General features: G+C 60.5%; 1 protein-coding gene across 3 annotated transcripts; it reads left to right on the forward strand.

Annotated features, from left to right (window-relative positions):
* The first annotated feature begins 138 nt into the window (after positions 1-138).
* SMC1A (structural maintenance of chromosomes 1A) lies at positions 139-17,903 on the forward strand. 3 transcript variants are annotated; one of them, XM_080635695.1, is made up of 25 exons: positions 139-485; positions 1,606-1,794; positions 2,770-2,882; positions 3,352-3,555; positions 4,111-4,349; positions 4,433-4,691; positions 5,287-5,427; positions 5,511-5,593; positions 6,229-6,436; positions 7,079-7,264; positions 8,236-8,415; positions 9,021-9,167; positions 9,669-9,806; positions 10,045-10,161; positions 10,243-10,349; positions 11,027-11,168; positions 11,754-11,899; positions 12,426-12,579; positions 12,672-12,782; positions 13,492-13,648; positions 14,698-14,852; positions 15,507-15,658; positions 15,748-15,817; positions 16,641-16,751; positions 17,564-17,903. In XM_080635695.1, the coding sequence occupies exons 1-25, from the start codon at positions 212-214 to the stop codon at positions 17,645-17,647; spliced, it is 3,867 nt and encodes a 1,288-aa protein (XP_080491821.1). In that variant the 5' UTR covers positions 139-211; the 3' UTR covers positions 17,648-17,903. The 3 variants fall into 3 exon arrangements, with proteins under 3 accessions (XP_080491821.1, XP_080491822.1, XP_080491823.1); XM_080635696.1 differs by lacking the exon at positions 15,748-15,817; XM_080635697.1 differs by lacking the exons at positions 13,492-13,648; positions 14,698-14,852; positions 15,507-15,658; ... (1 more) ...; positions 16,641-16,751; positions 17,564-17,903 and adding an exon at positions 13,392-13,435.
* Positions 17,904-18,180: the final 277 nt, after the last annotated feature.

Raw genomic sequence — 18,180 nt, forward strand, 5'->3', positions numbered from 1 at the left:
CTCCCGTTGCCACGGCGACGGGGCAGACTCATTCACCTCCGCACCCCCGCGAACTCCCCCCTCTGTCTCCTTGGTACGCTCCATGCAAATAACCCCACAGCCCGCCACCAATCAGCACAGCGCGAGGAGGGGGCGGAGCCTCGCATGCAAATCGAGTCAGAGTGACACCAGCGGGAGCCTATCAGCGCCGCGCCATGTGAAGCGCTGGCCAATGGGACGCGAGAGGGGCGGGGCTAAGGGGGAAGAGCGGCTAAGCGCCGTTTTCCCGCCTTTAGCGGCCCGGTGCCGTCCCTTCCAGTCGCGGTTCCGTCCTCACAGGCCCCGGTTCCCCCCCCAGGCCCCGGTGCCCCCCCCGGCGCCCCCCTCCCCCTCCGCCATGGGCTTCCTGAAGCTCATCGAGATCGAGAACTTCAAGTCCTACAAGGGCCGCCAGATCATCGGGCCCTTCCGCCGCTTCACCGCCATCATCGGCCCCAATGGTTCCGGTGAGGCCTAGCGGGGCCTAGGCGGGCCTATGAGGGCCTATGGGGTGGGGGTGGGGGTGGGGGGTCCGGGCCCGCCGGTACCATTATAGCGGGGGGGGGGGGCCACAGAGATGTGTTTTGGGGTCCCCGCCCTTTCCCCCCCCCATTGTGCGCTATGGAGGGGTCCCCCTTGTGCCCCCTTCCTTCAGCCTTCTCCTGTGGTGCTCCCAACGTTGTGAATCCCGTTCCAACCTTTGGGAATTGCCGCCTCCCCCCAACCCCTTGGGAATCCCTCCCCATCCCTATGGAATTCCCCCCCAGCCGCAAAGCTGTGAATCCCTTTCCAACCCTTTGGAATCCCCCCCCCCCCCCCAATCCCTTAGGAAATGCCCCCCCCAAAGCCTTAGGGATCCCTCCCCATCCCTATGAAATCCCTCCCCATCCCTATGAAATCCCTCCCCATCCCTATGGAATCCCTCCCCATCCCTATGGAATCCAGTTCCATCTTTGTGGAATCCGTTTGCACCCCTTTAGAATCGCCTGCCCCCAAGCCTTTGGGAATTCCTTCCCATCCCTATGGAATCCTTCCCCACCGTTATGGAATTCTTCACCATCCCTATAGAATCCTTTTGCATTCCTATAGAATCTTTCCCCATCCCTATGGAATCTCTTTGCACGCCTTTGAAATCATCTCTCCTAAACGTTTGCCATCCCTCCCCATCCCTATGGAATCCCTTCCCATGCCTCTGAAACCCCTTTGCACCCCTTTGGAACCACCTCCCCCAAACCTTTGCCGTCCCCCCCCCATCCCTCTTCCCAATCCCAGTTCCCAAGCCCATTTCCAGCCGTTGGGAATCTCTCCGTATTTCTATGGCATCTTTCCATATCCATATGAAATCGCTCTCCATTCCTATGAAATTGCTCCCCATCGCTATGAAATGCATTCCCATCCCTATGGAATCTGTACACATCCCTATGGAACCCATTCCCATCTGTGTGGAATCCATTCCGATCTCTCTGAAACCCCTTTGCGCCCCTTTGCAACCACCTCCCCCAAACCTTTGCCTTCCCCCCCCCGCCGCCCCCCATCCCTCTTCCCAATCCCAATTCCAGCCGTTGGGAATCCTCCCCCTTTTCCCAGGTAAATCCAACCTGATGGACGCCATCAGCTTCGTGCTGGGGGAGAAGACGAGCAACCTGCGGGTGAAGACGCTGCGGGACCTGATCCACGGCGCGCCCGTGGGGAAGCCGGCGGCCACGCGGGCCCTGGTCAGCATGGTCTATGGGGAGGAGGGCGCCGAGGACCGCACCTTCGCCAGGGTCATCGTGGGTGAGGCCATGGGCGGGGGGGGCGGTTTGGGGGGGTCCATATTGGGGTTCAACTTTGGGGGGTTCCACTTTGGGGGGGGCACTTTGGGGGAGGGCACTTTAGGGGGGCTTCACTTTGGGGGGATTCCACTTGGGGGGGGGGCACTCTAGGGGGGTTCCATTTTGGGCGGGGGGGCACTTTGCAGGGGGCTCCACTTTGGGGGGTTCCATATTAGAGGGAGTATTTTGGGGGGGGGCACTTTGGGAGGTTCCACTTTGAGGGGAGTCTTACTTTGGGGGGTTCCATCTTGGGGGGGGGGGCACTTTGGGGGGTTCCATATTAGAGGGGCACTTTGGAGGGTTCCACTTGGGGGGGGCACTTTGAGGGGAGGGCACTTTGGGAGGTTCCACTTCTGGAGGGGGCACTTTGGGGGTTTCCGTATTGGGGAGGGCACTTTTGGGGGGGGGTTTCACTTTGGGGGATTCCATTTTGGGGGGGGCACTTTGAGGGGGGGCATTTTGGGGGGTCTCACTTTACGGGGGTTCTGCTTTGGGGGGGATCCACTTTGGGGGCGTCCACTTTAGGGGGGAGCATCTTTGGGGGAGTCCCACATTGGGGGGTTCTAATTGGGGGTTCCACTTTGGAGGGGTTCCACTTTGAGGGGGGTCCCAATTTGGGGGGGCTTCACTTTGGGGGGGTCACTTTGGGGGGGTTCCAGTTTGGAGAGAGTTCCACTTTGGGAGGGTTCCATATTGGGGGGGTTCCCCTTTGGGAGGTTCCACTTTGAGGGGGGTCTGAATTTGGGAGGTTGAACTTTGGGCCCCCCCCCGTCCTTTGGGAGGGTTCCATATTGGAGGTGTCCCCCCATTTTGGGCGGTTCCACTTTGGGGGGGTGGGGGGGTCCCAATTTTTGGGGAGGTTCCACTTTGGGAGGGTCCCACTTGGGGGTCTCCTCGCCCCGCTTTGGGCTGTTCCATTGCTGCCATGGGCCCGCAGGGAGCTCCTCCGAGTACAAGATCAACAACCGGGTGGTGCAGCTGAGCGAGTACAGCGAGGAGCTGGAGCGGCTGGGGATCCTCATCAAGGCCCGCAACTTCCTCGTCTTCCAGGTCAGGGGGGGCCCAAGGGGGTTTTGGGGGGGGTTCAAGGGGGTTTTGGGGGCTGTAAATGCGGTTTGGGGGGGTTATGGATGGGATTAAGGGGGTTTGGGGCCTTATGAGTGGGTTCAAGAGGGGTTAAGGGGGGTTCAAGGGGGTTTTGGGGGGTGTCCATGTGGGTTTGGGTGGGTTTAGGGGATGTGGATGGCGTTTGAGGGGGTTCTGGATGGGTTCATGGGGCTGCCCCCCATGTCGTACCCCCCTATTAACACCATTGGGCTGCCCCCCGCATCCCCCCCCATTGCCCCCATGGGGCTGTCCCCCACATCCCCACCCCCATTAACTCCATGGGGCTGCCCCCCATACCCCATCCTGTGTTGATGATGTGGGGCTGCCGCCCACGTCCGTCCCTCCGTTAACACCATGGGGCTGCCCCCCATATCCCCCCCCCCCCCATTGCCGCCCTGGGGCCGCCCCGCAGGGCGCCGTGGAGTCCATCGCCATGAAGAACCCCAAGGAGCGGACGGCGCTCTTCGAGGAGATCAGCCGCTCCGGGGAGCTGGCCCTCGAGTACGACAAGCGCAAGAAGGAGATGGTGAAGGCCGAGGAGGACACGCAGTTCAACTACCACCGCAAGAAGAACATCGCCGCCGAGCGCAAGGAGGCCAAGCAGGAGAAGGAGGAGGTGCTTTGGGGGCCCTTCCAGGGCCGCTTGGGGTCATTTCACAGGGTTGCGGGGCTCCTTTGTGGTGCTTGCATCCCTGCGTCCCCTCCCTTTGGTCCCTGCGTCCCCTTCCCCTTTGGTCCCTGCGTCCCCTTCCCCTTTGGTCCCTGCGTCCCCTTCCCCTTTGGTCCCTGCGTCCCCTTCCCCTTTGGTCCCTGCGTCCCCTTCCCCTTTGGTCCCTGCGTCCCCTTCCCCTTTGGTCCCTGCGTCCCCTTCCCCTTTGGTCCCTGCGTCCCCTTCCCCTTTGGTCCCTGCATCCCCTTCCCCTTTGGTCCCTGCGTCCCCTTCCCCTTTGGTCCCTGCGTCCCCTTCCCCTTTGGTCCCTGCGTCCCCTTCCCCTTTGGTCCCTGCATCCCCTTCCCCTTTGGTCCCTGCATCCCCTTCCCCTTTGGTCCCTGCGTCCCCTTCCCCTTTGGTCCCTGCATCCCCTTCCCCTTTGGTCCCTGCATCCCCTTCCCCTTCGCTCTCTCCATCCCTTTCACTCCCTCCATCCCCTTCCTATTTGGTCCCCTTTAGGCCGACCGCTACCAGCGCCTCAAGGACGAGGTGGTGAGGGCTCAGGTCCAGCTGCAGCTCTTCAAGCTCTACCACAACGAAGCCGAGATCGAGAAGCTCCACAAGGAATTGGCCTCCAAGAACCGGGAGATCGACAAGGACAAGAAAAGGATGGACAAGGTCGAGGATGAGCTCAAGGACCGCAAGAAGGAGCTGGGCAAGATGATGCGGGAGCAGCAGCAGATCGAGAAGGAGATCAAGTGAGGAGCAGTGCAATGGGATGCGATCGGCTCCATGGGTCCCTCCTGGAGCCCATCACTAAAGAGGAGAGTGTTTTACATAGGGAAAAGGACTCGGAGCTCAACCAGAAGCGGCCTCAATACATCAAGGCCAAGGAGAACACGTCTCATAAGATCAAGAAGCTGGAAGCCGCCAAGAAGTCGCTGCAGAACGCCCAGAAGCAATACAAGAAGCGCAAGGGGGACATGGATGAGCTGGAGAAGGAGATGGGCTCCGTGGAGAAAGCCCGGCAGGAATTCGAGGAGCGGATGGAAGAGGAGAGCCAGAGCCAAGGCCGGGACCTGACCTTGGAGGAGAACCAGGTAGGGTTCATCCCGGTGGTCCCCATGTGGGGTGATCGGAGCATCCCGTGCTACCGCTCCCATCCCATCCCGTGCTGCCGTTCCCATCCCATCCCATGCTGCCGCTCCCATCCCATCCCATGCTGCCGCTCCCATCCCATCCCATGCTGCCGCTCCCATCCCATCCCGTGCTGCCGCTCCCATCCCATCCCATGCTGCCGCTCCTATCCCATCCCGTGCTGCCGCTCCCATCCCATCCCGTGCTGCCGCTCCCATCCCATCCCATGCTGCCGCTCCCATCCCATCCCGTGCTGCCGCTCCCATCCCATCCCATGCTGCCATTCCCATCCCATGCTGCCGCTCCCATCCCATCCCATGCTGCCGCTCCCATCCCATCCCGTGCTGCCGCTCCCATCCCATCCCGTGCTGCCGCTCCCATCCCATCCCGTGCTGCCGCTCCCATCCCATCCCGTGCTGCCGCTCCCATCCCATCCCGTGCTGCCGCTCCCATCCCATCCCATGATGCCGGTCTCATCCCATGATCCCGGCCTCATCCCATGATCCCATTCCCATCCCATGCCGCCGTTCCCATGCCGTGCTGCGGTCCCCTCCCTAGGTGAAGAAATACCATCGCCTCAAGGAGGAGGCCAGCAAACGCGCGGCCACCTTGGCCCAGGAGCTGGAGAAGTTCAACCGGGACCAAAAAGCCGACCAGGACCGCTTGGACCTGGAGGAGAGGAAGAAGGTGGAGACGGAGGTGAGCTCCCAACCCCATCCCGTTGTATCCGTGTTCTCGTCTTTCCATGGTCACCTTCTTCAATCCCATGCCCTTGTCGTCAGGCCAAGATCAAGCAGAAGCTGCGGGAGATCGAGGAGAACCAGAAGCGCATTGAGAAGCTCGAGGAGTACATCACCACCAGCAAGTGAGCTCCACGGGGGCCCATGGGGCCTTGGGGCAGCCCCCAAGGTGACCCTCACCCCTTGGAGCCCATCTCGGTGGCCTCAAGGCAGTCCCCAAGGTGGCCCCATCCCCATGAAGGCATCTCCATGCTCTGGAAGGAGGAACTGGGGTGTCCCTTGTCCAAGTTCATGCCCTTGTCCATGTCCTTGGGACACCCCTTGAGGTGTCTCCTATCCCTGTTCCTCCATCTTCATCCCCTTGGGACACTCCTTGAGGTCTTCCCTATCCCTCTTTCTCCATTTCCATCCCTTGGGACCATCCTTGTGGTGTCCACTATCCCTGTTCCTCCATCTCCATCACTTGGGACACCCCTTGAAGCGTCCCCTATCTCTGTTCCTCCATCTCCATCCCCTTGGGACACCCCTTGAGGTCTCCGCTATCCCTCTTCCTCCATTTCCATCCCTTGGGATCATCCTTGAGGTCTCCCCTATCCTTTTTTCTCCATCCCCATGCCCTTTGGACCACCCCTGCAGCATCCTTCTCCCCATCCCTTATCCCTCACCCCCTGCCCATCCCCAGCCCCGCATCCCCGGCGCGGTCCCCACGGAGCATCCTTCTCCCCATCCCTTCCCTTCCCACCTTTCCCCATGCCCTCAGGCAGTCCCTGGAGGAGCAGAAGCGCCTGGAGGGGGAGCTGACGGAGGAGGTGGAGCTGGCCAAGCGCCGCATCGATGAGATCAACAAGGAGCTCAACCAGGTCATGGAGCAGCTGGGGGACGCCCGCATCGACCGCCAAGAGAGCAGCCGCCAGCAGCGCAAGGCTGAGATCATGGACAGCATCAAGAGGCTGTATCCCGGCTCCGTGGTGAGGCCAGGGGCTGGGATCCCTCCTTTGGATTCCTTTGGTTTGGTTCTTCCCAGCTTCCATGGCGGGGGGCGATGAGCTGAGCATCATCTGGGTCCAATCCTTGGCTTGGGTCTCCTATGGGGTGGAATGAGCTGAGCATCGTCCAAGTCCAACCATGGGCACCTCGCTCCAACCTGGCCTTGGACACTGGCAGGGATGGGGCATCCCAAACCTTCTTCATCCAGCCCGTCCCAGTGTCCTCATGGAATGGGTTGGAATGAGCTGAGGATCGTCCAGGTCCAACCATGGGCACCTCGCTCCAACCTGGCCAGGACGGAGCATCCCAAACGTTCTCCATCCAACCCATCCCAGTGTCCTCATGGGGCAGAACTTCCTTAGATCCAAGCTAAACGTTCCCTGTTCCCATTTCACCCCATCACCCCGTGTCCAACCCTGATGGAGGGACCCCTCCAGCATCCCTGTATCCCCTTCCCACCCTGTGACTGCTCCCAGCCTGGCTCCATCCGGGCCCTGCTGCTTCCTCCCCGTTGCCTCCTTCCATCGGGAACCCCAGAACCGGCCCCACTTCCCCCCCCACCCCAAATCCTTCTGTGGGTGCTGGAGGTTGATTTGGGGGGGGGTCTCCCCCCTTTGCTGCAGTATGGGCGCCTCATCGACCTGTGCCAGCCCACGCAGAAGAAGTACCAGATCGCCGTGACCAAGGTGCTGGGCAAGAACATGGACGCCATCATCGTGGACTCGGAGAAGACGGGCAGGGATTGCATCCAGTACATCAAGGAGCAGCGCGGCGAGCCCGAGACCTTCCTGCCCCTCGATTACCTGGAGGTGGGATGCGGGGGTACCCCCATGTTAGGGATGGGGGGGCTCTGTTTGGACCCTCAAGGTCCTACAAAGGGGTTTGGGGGTCCCCGTTGAACCCCATGGACCTCACATCTGCCCCTGATGTTTGGGGGTCCCCACTGAACCCCTGTGGTCCTTCCTGACCATCCCCATTGTTTTGGGGTCCCTTTGGACCTCACATCCACCTCCTGATGCTTGGGGTCCTCCCATTGCACCCCATGGACCTCACATCCATCGCTGATGTTTGGGGATCCCCCACTGAACCCCATGGTCCTCCTGGCCATCCCTATTGTTTTGGGGGTCCCTTTGGACTTCAGGTCCACCCCTGATGCTCCGGTCCCCCCATTGACCCCCATGGACCTCACATCCACCCCTGATGTTTGAGGGTCTCCATTGACCCCCATGGACCTCACATCCACCCCTGACGTTTGAGGGTCTCCATTGACCCCCATGGACCTCACATCCACCCCTGATGTTTGAGGGTCTCCACTGACCCCCATGGACCTCACATCCACCCCTGATGTTTGAGGGTCTCCATTGACCCCCAAGGACCTCACATCCACCCCTGATGTTTGAGGGTCTCCATTGGCCCCCATGGACCTCACATCCACCCCTGATGTTTGAGGGTCTCCATTGACCCCCATGGACCTCACATCCACCCCTGATGCTCCGGTCCCCCCATTGACCCCCATGGACCTCACATCCACCCCTGATGTTTGAGGGTCTCCATTGGCCCCCATGGACCTCACATCCACCCCTGATGTTTGAGGATCTCCATTGGCCCCCATGGACCTCACATCCACCCCTGATGTTTGAGGATCTCCATTGACCCCCATGGACCTCACATCCACCCCTGATGCTCCGCTCCCCCCATTGACGCCCTCCGGTCCCCATGCCCATCCCCATTGTTTCGGGGCTCCCTTTGGCCCTCCCCTTGATGTTGTGCTCCCGCCCAGGTGAAACCCACGGACGAGAAGCTCCGGGAGCTGAAGGGGGCCAAGCTGGTGATCGACGTCATCCGCTACGAGCCCCCCCACATCAAGAAGGCCCTGCAGTACGCCTGCGGCAACGCGCTCGTCTGCGACAACGTGGAGGACGCGCGCCGCATCGCCTTCGGGGGCCACCAGCGACATAAAGTGGGCCCCCCCCCTTTTTCCCCCCCCCCAGCACCATGCTGTGGTTCCTCCCCCCATCATCACACTATGGGTCTCCCCCCTTTATCTCACCCCTTTATCCCCCCGCAGCACCACGCTATGGGTCCCCCCCTTATCCCCCCCTTATCCCCCCCTTATCCCCCCCTTATCCCCCCCTCATCCCCCCCTTATCCCCCCCTCATCCCCCCCCATGCCCCCCCTCATCCCCCCCTTATCCTCCCCCATCCCCCCGCCTCATCCCTCCCTTATCCCCCCCCATCCCCCCCCATGCCCCCCCTCATCCCCCCCTTATCCCCCCGTTATCCCCCCCTTTTATCCCCCCCCTTATCCCCTCTTTTATCCCCCCCCTTTATCCCCCACCTTATTCCCCTCCAGCACCACGCTATGGGCCCCCCCCCTTTATCCCCCCCCTTTATCCCCCCTCTTATCCCTGCTTTATCCCCCCCCTTTACCCCCCCCTTTACCCCCCCCCATCGCCATGCTATGAGTCCTCCCTCCATCCCCACACCATGGGTCCCCCCCTTTCCCCCCCCATCCCCACACAATGGACCCTTCCAGCCTCCTCCCACCCCTCTTTCTCCCCATAGACGGTGGCGCTGGACGGGACCTTGTTCCAGAAGTCGGGGGTGATCTCGGGGGGGGCCAGCGACCTGAAGGCCAAAGCGCGGCGCTGGGATGAGAAGGCTGTGGATAAACTGAAGGAGAAGAAGGAGAGGCTGACGGAGGAGCTCAAGGTTTGGGGGGGGGGGGGGGACTTCCCTTCGCCTTGGGTTGAACCAAGCCCTTAAGTGCTTGTGGGGCCATTCCCCCCCAAGAACACCCATTGGGGCCCCAATGGCTGCGCACGGGAGGCTCCTCTTGTGCCGCAGAGTTCTGCCCCTTTCCCATCCCCATTCATCCCCCTTGTTGTCCCCCCCATCCATTGCCTTTCCCCTCTCCATTCATCCTCTATTTCCCTTCTCCCATTCATCCGCCTTCCCTCCATCCATCCCCCTTTTCCCTCCCCATTCATCCCCTTTTCCTGCCCCATCCATTCCCTTTCTTTCCCCCATCCATCCCTTTTTCTCCTCTCCCATCCCGCCCCTTCCCCCCATGCCCCCCATTTCCCCCCTTTCCCCCCCATCCACGCCCTTTCCCCCCCATCCACCCCTTTCCCCCCCATACCCCCCTTTCTTCCCATCCACCCCCTTTCCCCCCCCCTTTCCCCCCCCCATCCACCCCTTTGCCCCCCCCAGGAGCAGATGAAGGCCAAGCGGAAGGAAGCGGAGCTGCGCCAGGTCCAATCCCAAGCCCATGGGCTCCAAATGCGCCTCAAGTACTCCCAAAGCGACCTGGAGCAGACCAAAACCCGGCACCTCGCCCTCAACCTCCAGGTACCCGCGGGGGGGGGGCATTTTGGGGGGGGTCCCCCCCTTTTTGTGGCGATTTCCCCCCATTTGGGGGCTCTTTTTGCCTGTGACAAGCCAAGAACCCGCTCGCCCCTTGTATTGCGGGACCAAGGGGGGGTTTTGGGGTGAAACAAGAGGATTTTGGGGTGGAAAGAGTGGAATTTGGGGTGCAGGGGGGGGGTTTGGCCATTCTGACCCCCATTTCCAACCCTCCCCCATGAAGGAGAAGTCGAAACTTGAGAGCGAATTGGCCAATTTTGGGCCTCGCATCAATGACATCAAAAGGATCATCCAGGGCCGGGAGCGGGAGATGAAGGACCTCAAGGAGAAGATGAACCAGGTGGATGGATGGGGGGGGGGGGGGCAGGGATGCGGGGGGGCCCCCATGGGCTGACTTTGGGGTGCCCCCCACCCCCCGAAGGTGGAGGATGAGGTTTTTGAGGAGTTTTGCCGTGAAATCGGGGTCCGGAACATCCGGGAATTCGAGGAGGAAAAGGTCAAGAGGCAGAATGAGATCGCCAAGAAGAGGTAAAGGGGGGGGGGAGCCCCCAAACTTAGGGGGGGACAGGGACAAAGCCTGGACACCGCCTCCCCCCCCGCCATGGGGCAAAGCCTGGCCCTGGGCACAGTCTGTGGGGCAGCCCCTGATGCCATGGGGCAGGCACTGAAGCCAGGGACCCCTCCCAAAGATGGCCCCATCACCTTGAGGACCCCCAGCACCTTGAGGCCCCCCCCAACACCTGGAGGACCCCCCCAAAACCCCACAACACCTTGAGGACCCCCCAAACCCCCCCATCACCTTGAGGGCCCCCCCAACACCTTGAGGACCCCCCCAAAACCCCACAACACCTTGAGGACCCCCCAACCCCCCCCCCATCACCTTGAGGGCCCCCCCAACACCTTGAGGACCCCCCCAAAACCCCACAACACCTTGAGGACCCCCCAAAACCCCCCCTCAGCACCTTGAGGACCCCTCCAAACCCCCCCCAACATCTTGAGGGCCCACCCAGCACCTTGAGGACCCCCCAAAGACCTTGAGGCCCCCCAGCATCCTGAGGACCCCCTCCGAACGCCCCCCCAGCACCCTGAGGACCCCCCAAAACCCTCCCCCATCACCTTGAGGACCCCCCCAACACCTTGAGGACCCCTCCCAGCACCTTGAGGCCCCCGCCACGCTGAGGTGCCCCCCGCGGTGCCTGCGGCAGGCTGGAGTTTGAGAACCAGAAGACGCGGCTGGGGATCCAGCTGGACTTCGAGCGGAACCAACTGCGGGAGGACCAGGAGAAGGTGCTCACCTGGGAGCAGGGCGTGCGCAAGGACGAGGCCGAGATCGAGAGGCTCAAGAAGGTCCCGAGCCCGTGGGATGGATGGATGGGAATGGGGCGATGGGATGGGTGGATGGGAATGGGGCGATGGGATGGATGGATGGGAGTGGGGCGATGGGATGGACGGGGGCTATGGGATGGACGGGGGCTATGGGATGGATGGGGGCTATGGGATGGATGGGGGCTATGGGATGGATGGGGGCTATGGGATAGATGGGGGCAATGGGATGGATGGGGGTATGGGATGGATGGGGTATGGGAAGGGGGTCATGGGATTTGGTAATGGGATGGATGGGGGTTATGGGATTGGGTAATGGGATGGATGGGGGACATGGGATGGGGTTATGGGATGGGGGTTATGTGCTGGATTGGGAGTATGGGATGGATGGGGATCATGGGATGGGTTATGGGATGGATGGGGATATGGGATGTGGGGCTATGGGACTGGGGATACAGGATGGATGGGGTTACAGGATTGGGTAATGGGAAGGGCGTTATGGGATGGGGGTATGGGATGGATGGATGGGGCTATGGGGTAAGGGGCTGTGGGCTGGAGGGGATGTTAGGGTCTGGATGCGGTCTCATCCTGCTGCGGGTTCCGTGCCAGGAGGAGCAGCGGCACATGAAGATCATCGACGAGACGATGGCGCAGCTGCAGGACCTCAAGAACCAGCACCTGGCCAAGAAGTCCGAGGTGAACGACAAGAACCACGAGATGGAGGAGATCCGCAAGAAGCTGGGCGGGGCCAACAAGTGAGGGCGGGGCCAGAGGGGGCGCAGCCAATGGGGAGCCTGCCGGGGAAGGGGCAGAGCCAATGAGAGGAGGCTATGGGAGGGGCTGATGTGATTGTGGGTGGGGCTAAAGGGGAATGGGAGGGGCTATGAGAATTGTGGGCGGGGCTAAAAGGGAATGGGTGGGGCTGTTGAGCTGGTGGGCGGGGCTAAAGGGGAATGGGAGGGGCTATGGGGTTGGGTGGAGCTAAAGGGAAATGGGTTTAAGGGGCTTGTGGGTGGAGCTAAAAGGGAATGGGAGGGGCTATGGGGCTGGTGGGTGGGACTAAAGGGGAATGGGAGGGGCTATGGGGTTGGGTGGAGCTAAAGGGAAATGGGTTTAAGGGGCTTGTGGGTGGAGCTAAAGGGGAATGGGAGGGGTTATGGGGCTTGTGGGTTGGGCTAAAAGAGAACGGGAGGGGCTATGGGGCTTGTGGGTGGGGCTAAAGGGGAGTGGGAGGGGCTAAGTGCCTCGGAGGCGGGGCTAGCGGCAGCCCTGGCCCCCCAGGGAGATGACCCACCTGCAGAAGGAGGTGACGGCCATCGAGACGAAGCTGGAGCAGAAGCGCAGCGACCGCCACAACCTGCTGCAGGCCTGCAAGATGCAGGACATCAAACTGCCCCTCGCCAAGGGCACCATGGACGACATCAGCCAGGAGGAGGTGAGCCCTTGGGGGGTGCACCTGGGGGGGACACAGAGGGGTCGGGAAACCCCCTGACCCCTTCTATGTGTGTGTGCGTGTCCCCCATAAAGGGTGGTCCGGCCGGGGAGGAGGCAGTGAGCAGCTCCCAGCGCTCATCCAGCCTCTACGCCCGCGAGGCGCTGATAGAGATCGACTACAGCGACCTGCCCGAGGAGCTCAAGGTGCGCTGGCCCTTTAATGCAAGCCCCGCCCACTTCCTCCTGGCCCCTCCCACTCCTGAGGCTCCACCCCTTTCCCCAAAGCCCTCACAGGACACAGTGACCCTGCTGCTTCACTAAGCCCCGCCCCACCTGTTCTATTAGCATATCAAGCCCCACCCACTGGATTCGAGGCCCCGCCCCCTCAAGTCGAGGCCACGCCCCTTCAACCAGGTGTCCCATTGACTAAAGCCACGCCTCCTTTGGGGAAGCCACGCCTGCTTTATTAAAGCCACGCCCCTGTCTCCTATGATGTAGCCATTGTTGTCAATGGGAGCCACGCCCCTAAACTGAAGCCACACCCCCCCATTTAGGCCCCTCCTTATGTCACGCCCCTTTTGTGGAGGCCACGCCCCCCTGAATGGCAGCCATGCCCCTCAGCATCTCCTATATGGTCTTAGTCACTGTCATCAATGGAAGCCACGCCCCCTGCACTGAGGCCCTCCCATCCCAAGACAAAGCCACGCCCCCTCGCCTCAAACCACACCTCCTTTATTTAAGCCACGCCCCTTAGTGTCATTTATAATGCCTTAGTCATTGTTGACAATTGAAGCCACGCCCTCTTACCTGAAGCCACGCCCCCTGCATTGAGGCTCCTCCTTCTACCAAGCCACGCCCCCTGGTAGCCTTATAAGGCCTTGGTCCCGCCCCCTGACGGAGGCCCCGCCCCCAGGACGCGCAGGCGGAGGAGGAGATCCGGCAGGAGATGAACCAGCTGCAGCAGCGGCTGACGGAGCAGCAGAGCGTGCTCCAGCGCATCGCTGCGCCCAACATGAAGGCCATGGAGAAGCTGGAGAGCGTCCGGGACAAGTTCCAGGAGACCTCGGATGGTGGGGACAGGGATCCAGGGATGCAACAGGGATCCAGGGATGCAACAGGGATCCAGGGATACAACAGGGATCCAGGGATGCAACAGGGATGGAGAGATACAACAGGGATGCAAGGATACAACAGGGATGCAAGGATGCAGGGATAGAGAGATACAGGGATGCAGGGATACAGAGATACAGGTATGCAGGGATACAACAGGAATGTAGGGATACAGGGATAGAAGGATGCAGGGATACGGGGATACAGGGATGCAGGGATACTATAGGGATGCAAGGATGGAGGGATACAGTGATGCAGGAATACAGGGATAGAGGGATGCAGGGATACAGGGAGATGGGGGGACCAAAGGGCCATGGGGGACACGGTGACACCAGGGATGTGTGGGCAGCACGAGACGCAGGGAGAGCAGGATGAGGGACATGGGGATGGCAGAGATGGGGGAGATATAGGGACATGGAAGGGATGTGGGGACGCTGGGAATACATGAGGATATAGGGATGTGGGGATACCAGGGATACAGGGACATGGGGATAGCAGAGATGAGGCAGACCAGAAAGGCACAGGAACATGTCAATAGGAGATACAGGGATAGCAGGAAGGTTATGGAGGACACAGGGATTGCAGAGAGAGGGGAACACCAAGGACACGGACATGGAAGGGATGTGGAGACACTGGGAATGTGGCGACAGCAGGGATACAGGACATGGGGATAGCAGAGATGGGGCAGACCTGGAAGACACAGGGATATGTCAATAGGAGATACAGGGATAGCAGGAAGGTTATGGGGGACATAGGAATAGCAGAGAGGGGGAGACACAGGGACATAGAGGGGATGTGAGGACACTGGGAATACATGAGGATATAGGGATGTGGGGATAGCAGGGATACAGGGACATGGGAACAGCAGAGATGGCGCAGACCAGGAAGGCACGGGGGATACCTCAATAGGAGATGCGGGGGGGGGGGGGTACCACCGGCGCTGCCGGCCATGGGGACTTCCCCATTGTGCCCCCCATGTCCCCAACGTCCCCCCCCCCGGTGCCGGCAGAGTTCGAGGCGGCCCGGAAGCGCGCCAAGAAGGCGAAGCAGGCGTTTGAGCAGATGAAGAAGGAGCGCTTCGACCGCTTCACCGCCTGCTTCGAGGCCGTGGCCACCAACATCGACGAGATCTACAAAGCCCTGTCCCGCAACAGCAGCGCCCAGGTCAGGGACCCCCCTGGGGGTTACAGAGGGGGTTCTATAGGGGGTTCTGTAGGGGTTCTATAGGGGTTCTGTAGGGGTTCTACAGGGCGTTCTGTAGGGGTTCTACAGGGGGTTCTATAGGGGGTTGTGTAGGGGTTCTATAGGGGGTTGTGTAGGGGTTCTATAGGGGGTTCTGTAGCGGTTCTATAGAAGTTCTATAGGGGTTCTATAGGAGTTTTATAGGGGGTTACATGGGGTACAAAGGGATTACATGGGAGTTCTATAGGAGGTTACATAGGGGTTACATGGTGGTTCCATAGGGGTTCATGTGGGGCTTGCACAGGGCTTGGGGTTCCTTTTTTGGCCACCCCTATCCTGGCCCAGGGTCCTGTGCACTTGGAGCCCCCCTGTCCCCATCACCCCAGTGCCCCCCATATCCCCATCACCCCCCAATGCCCCCCATATCCCCATCACCCCAGTGAACCCCATGTCCCCATCACTTCCAATGCCCCCCATATCCCCATCACCCCCAATGCCCCCCATATCCCCATCACCCCCAATGCCCCCCATATCCCCATCACCCCCAATGCCCCCCATATCCCCATCACCCCTCAATGCCCCCCATATCCCCATCACCCCCCCATCACCCCAGTGACCCCTATGCCCCCCCCCCAGGCCTTCCTGGGCCCTGAGAACCCAGAGGAGCCCTACCTGGACGGCATCAACTACAACTGCGTGGCCCCGGGCAAGCGCTTCCGCCCCATGGACAACCTCTCGGGGGGGGAGAAGACAGTGGCTGCCCTCGCCCTGCTCTTTGCCATCCACAGGTGAGGCCCAAACCCCCCCCTTTATGATGCCCCCACCCTCTTTTTGGGGTTCCCGCCCCCCATTCATCATCATCCTCCCCCCCCCCCAGTTACAAACCAGCCCCATTCTTTGTGCTGGATGAGATCGACGCGGCGCTGGACAACACCAACATCGGCAAGGTGGGGGGGGGGGACGGGACACCCCCGTATGGGACATGGGATGCTCCGATTGATAGGGGCTTGGGGCGGTCCCACTGATTTTGGGGGGGGGGAACACCCCCCTATGGGATGTGGGATGCTCCAATTGATAGGGGTTTGGGGCAGTCCCATTGATTTTGGGGGGGGGGACCAGACACCCCCCTGTGGGATGCTCCAATTGTGATAGGGGTTTGGGTTGGTCCCATTTGATTTTGGGGGGGGTGTCCTATATAGGGTCACATGGAGCCCTATAGAGCTGGATGGAGCCCACCAAGACTCCCTCCATGGGGGGCTGGATGGGTGCTATAGGGGCCTGCTGGATCCTTGTATAGATCCCTATATGGATCCCTATATGGATCACTGTATGGATTCCTATGGGGCTGGGGGGGTGTCACAGGGACCTCCTTGGGGCTATAAAAGGGTTTAAGGGGCTATAGGGTACTATAAGGGACACCAAAGGCGGTTTAAGGGGGCTATAGGGCACCATAAGGGGCAACAAAAGGGCTTTAAGGGAGCTATAGGGGGCTATAAGGGGCACCAAAGGAGATTTAAGGGGGCTATAGGGCGCTATAACGGACAGCAAAGGGGCTATAAGGGCCTTAAGGGGGGGGGGGGGGCAATGGGGGGATGCTATAGGGGGTAATGATAACCCCAGCCCCACTTCGGCCCTCAGCGGGCCCATTTCAATGCCCATGGGGGAGGTTTTACCCCCCCCAGCCCATTTTTGGGGTGCCCGGCCCCGTTTTTGGGCTGTTTTGACCCGTTTTGGGGCTGGTTTAACCCGTTTTGGGGGGGGTTTCTATAGGTGGCAAACTACATCAAGGAGCAATCGGCCACCAACTTCCAGGCCATCGTCATCTCCCTCAAGGAGGAGTTTTACACCAAGGCCCAAAGCCTCATCGGAGTCTACCCCGAGGTGGGTCCAATACCCTCGGGGGGGGGGGGCAATACCCCCTTGGGGGGGCAAATACCCCCTTGGGGTAGTGGAAATGCCCTCCCTGAATGTGCTGCTGGGGGGGGCGGGGAAGGGAAATGCCCCCCCCCATAGTGGTAAATATCGCCCCATAGGGGTAAATACCCGCCCCAAGGGGTAAATGACTCCTTTAGGGGTAAATACCCCCCCCATAGGGGTAAATGAGTACCATAGGGGTAAATCCCTCTCCTGTAGTGGTAAATACCCCCCCCCCATAGGGATAAATGACTCCCAAAGGGGTAAATCCCCCTCTTATAGTGATAAACCCCCCCCCGAGGGGTAAATACCCCCCCCAGAGGCGTCAATGACTCCCATAGGGGTAAATCCCCCTCCTATAGTGGTAAATACCCCGCCCCATAGGCGTTGATCCCCTCCTATAGGGCTAAATAAAGCCTCCCATAGGGATAAGTAGCCTCTATAGGGGTTAATGCCCCCCCAATAGGGTAAATAACCCCCCATAGGGGTTAATATGTCTCTTATAGGGCTCAATAATTCCCCCTATAGGGGCCAATACCTCCTCTATAGGGGACAATACCCCTCTATAGGGGTAAATAACCCCCCGATAAGGATAACTGCCCCCCGTAGGGGTAAATCCCCACTCCATAGGGGGCTATAGGGGCCCATACCCTCCTATAGGGATAAATGGGGGGGGGGGGGGAGGGGGAGTATTGTGGTACCTATAGAAATGGATGGGAAATGGGGGGCGGGGGGAGGGGCAAAGGGGCCTGACCCCCGCCCCTCCCCCCCCCCCGCAGCAAGGCGATTGCGTCATCAGCAAGGTGCTGACCTTTGACCTCACCAAGTACCCGGATGCCAACCCCGCCCCCAACGAGCAGTGACCTCCCCCATGACCCCCATGGGTGCCCCCCCCCCCCAACACATGGGTCCCTATGGGTGCCCCCCCCATCAGTAGAATCATGGCGTTGCTTTGACTGGGCTCTATAAGGCCCCCATTCCCTATATGACCCCCCCGGTCCTATATCCGCCCCCCCCACTTCCTATATGACCTCCCCCCCATTTCCTATATAACCCCCCCATTTCCTATATTCCCCCCCATTTCCTATATTCCCCCCCATTTCCTATATTCCCCCCCCCATTTCCTATATTCCCCCCCCATTCCCTATATGCCCCCCCCGTTCCCTATGGTTTCTATGGATTGTGCTGATGATGCAATAAAGGATTCTCATTTCCCTGCCCTCGGTTCCTATGGTCTTAATGGGGGGAAGCTCTATAGGCCCCTATGGAGCTCATTGGTACGTATAGGGAAACCCCCCCACCTAAGGCTCTATAGGGGTGGGGTAAACCCCATGGGGCTGCGTGACCGCCCCCCCAGGGACCGTATGGTTCCTATGGGGATGTGTGGGGCCATATA

The sequence above is a fragment of the Psittacula echo genome (genome assembly GCF_963264785.1).
Source record: "Psittacula echo genome assembly, chromosome: 28".
Classification (NCBI taxonomy): Eukaryota; Metazoa; Chordata; class Aves; order Psittaciformes; family Psittacidae; genus Psittacula; species Psittacula echo.

What these genes read in the sequence shown, in the direction of transcription:
- SMC1A (XM_080635695.1), top strand. Translation starts at nt 212, where the DNA reads ATGGGACGCGAGAGGGGCGGGGCTAAGGGGGAAGAGCGGCTAAGCGCC. An exon ending in CATCGGCCCCAATGGTTCCG is followed by an intron (nt 486 to 1,605) that starts GTGAGGCCTAGC and finishes CCCTTTTCCCAG; the next exon opens with GTAAATCCAACCTGATGGAC. An exon ending in CTGCTCTTTGCCATCCACAG is followed by an intron (nt 15,659 to 15,747) that starts GTGAGGCCCAAA and finishes CCCCCCCCCCAG; the next exon opens with TTACAAACCAGCCCCATTCT.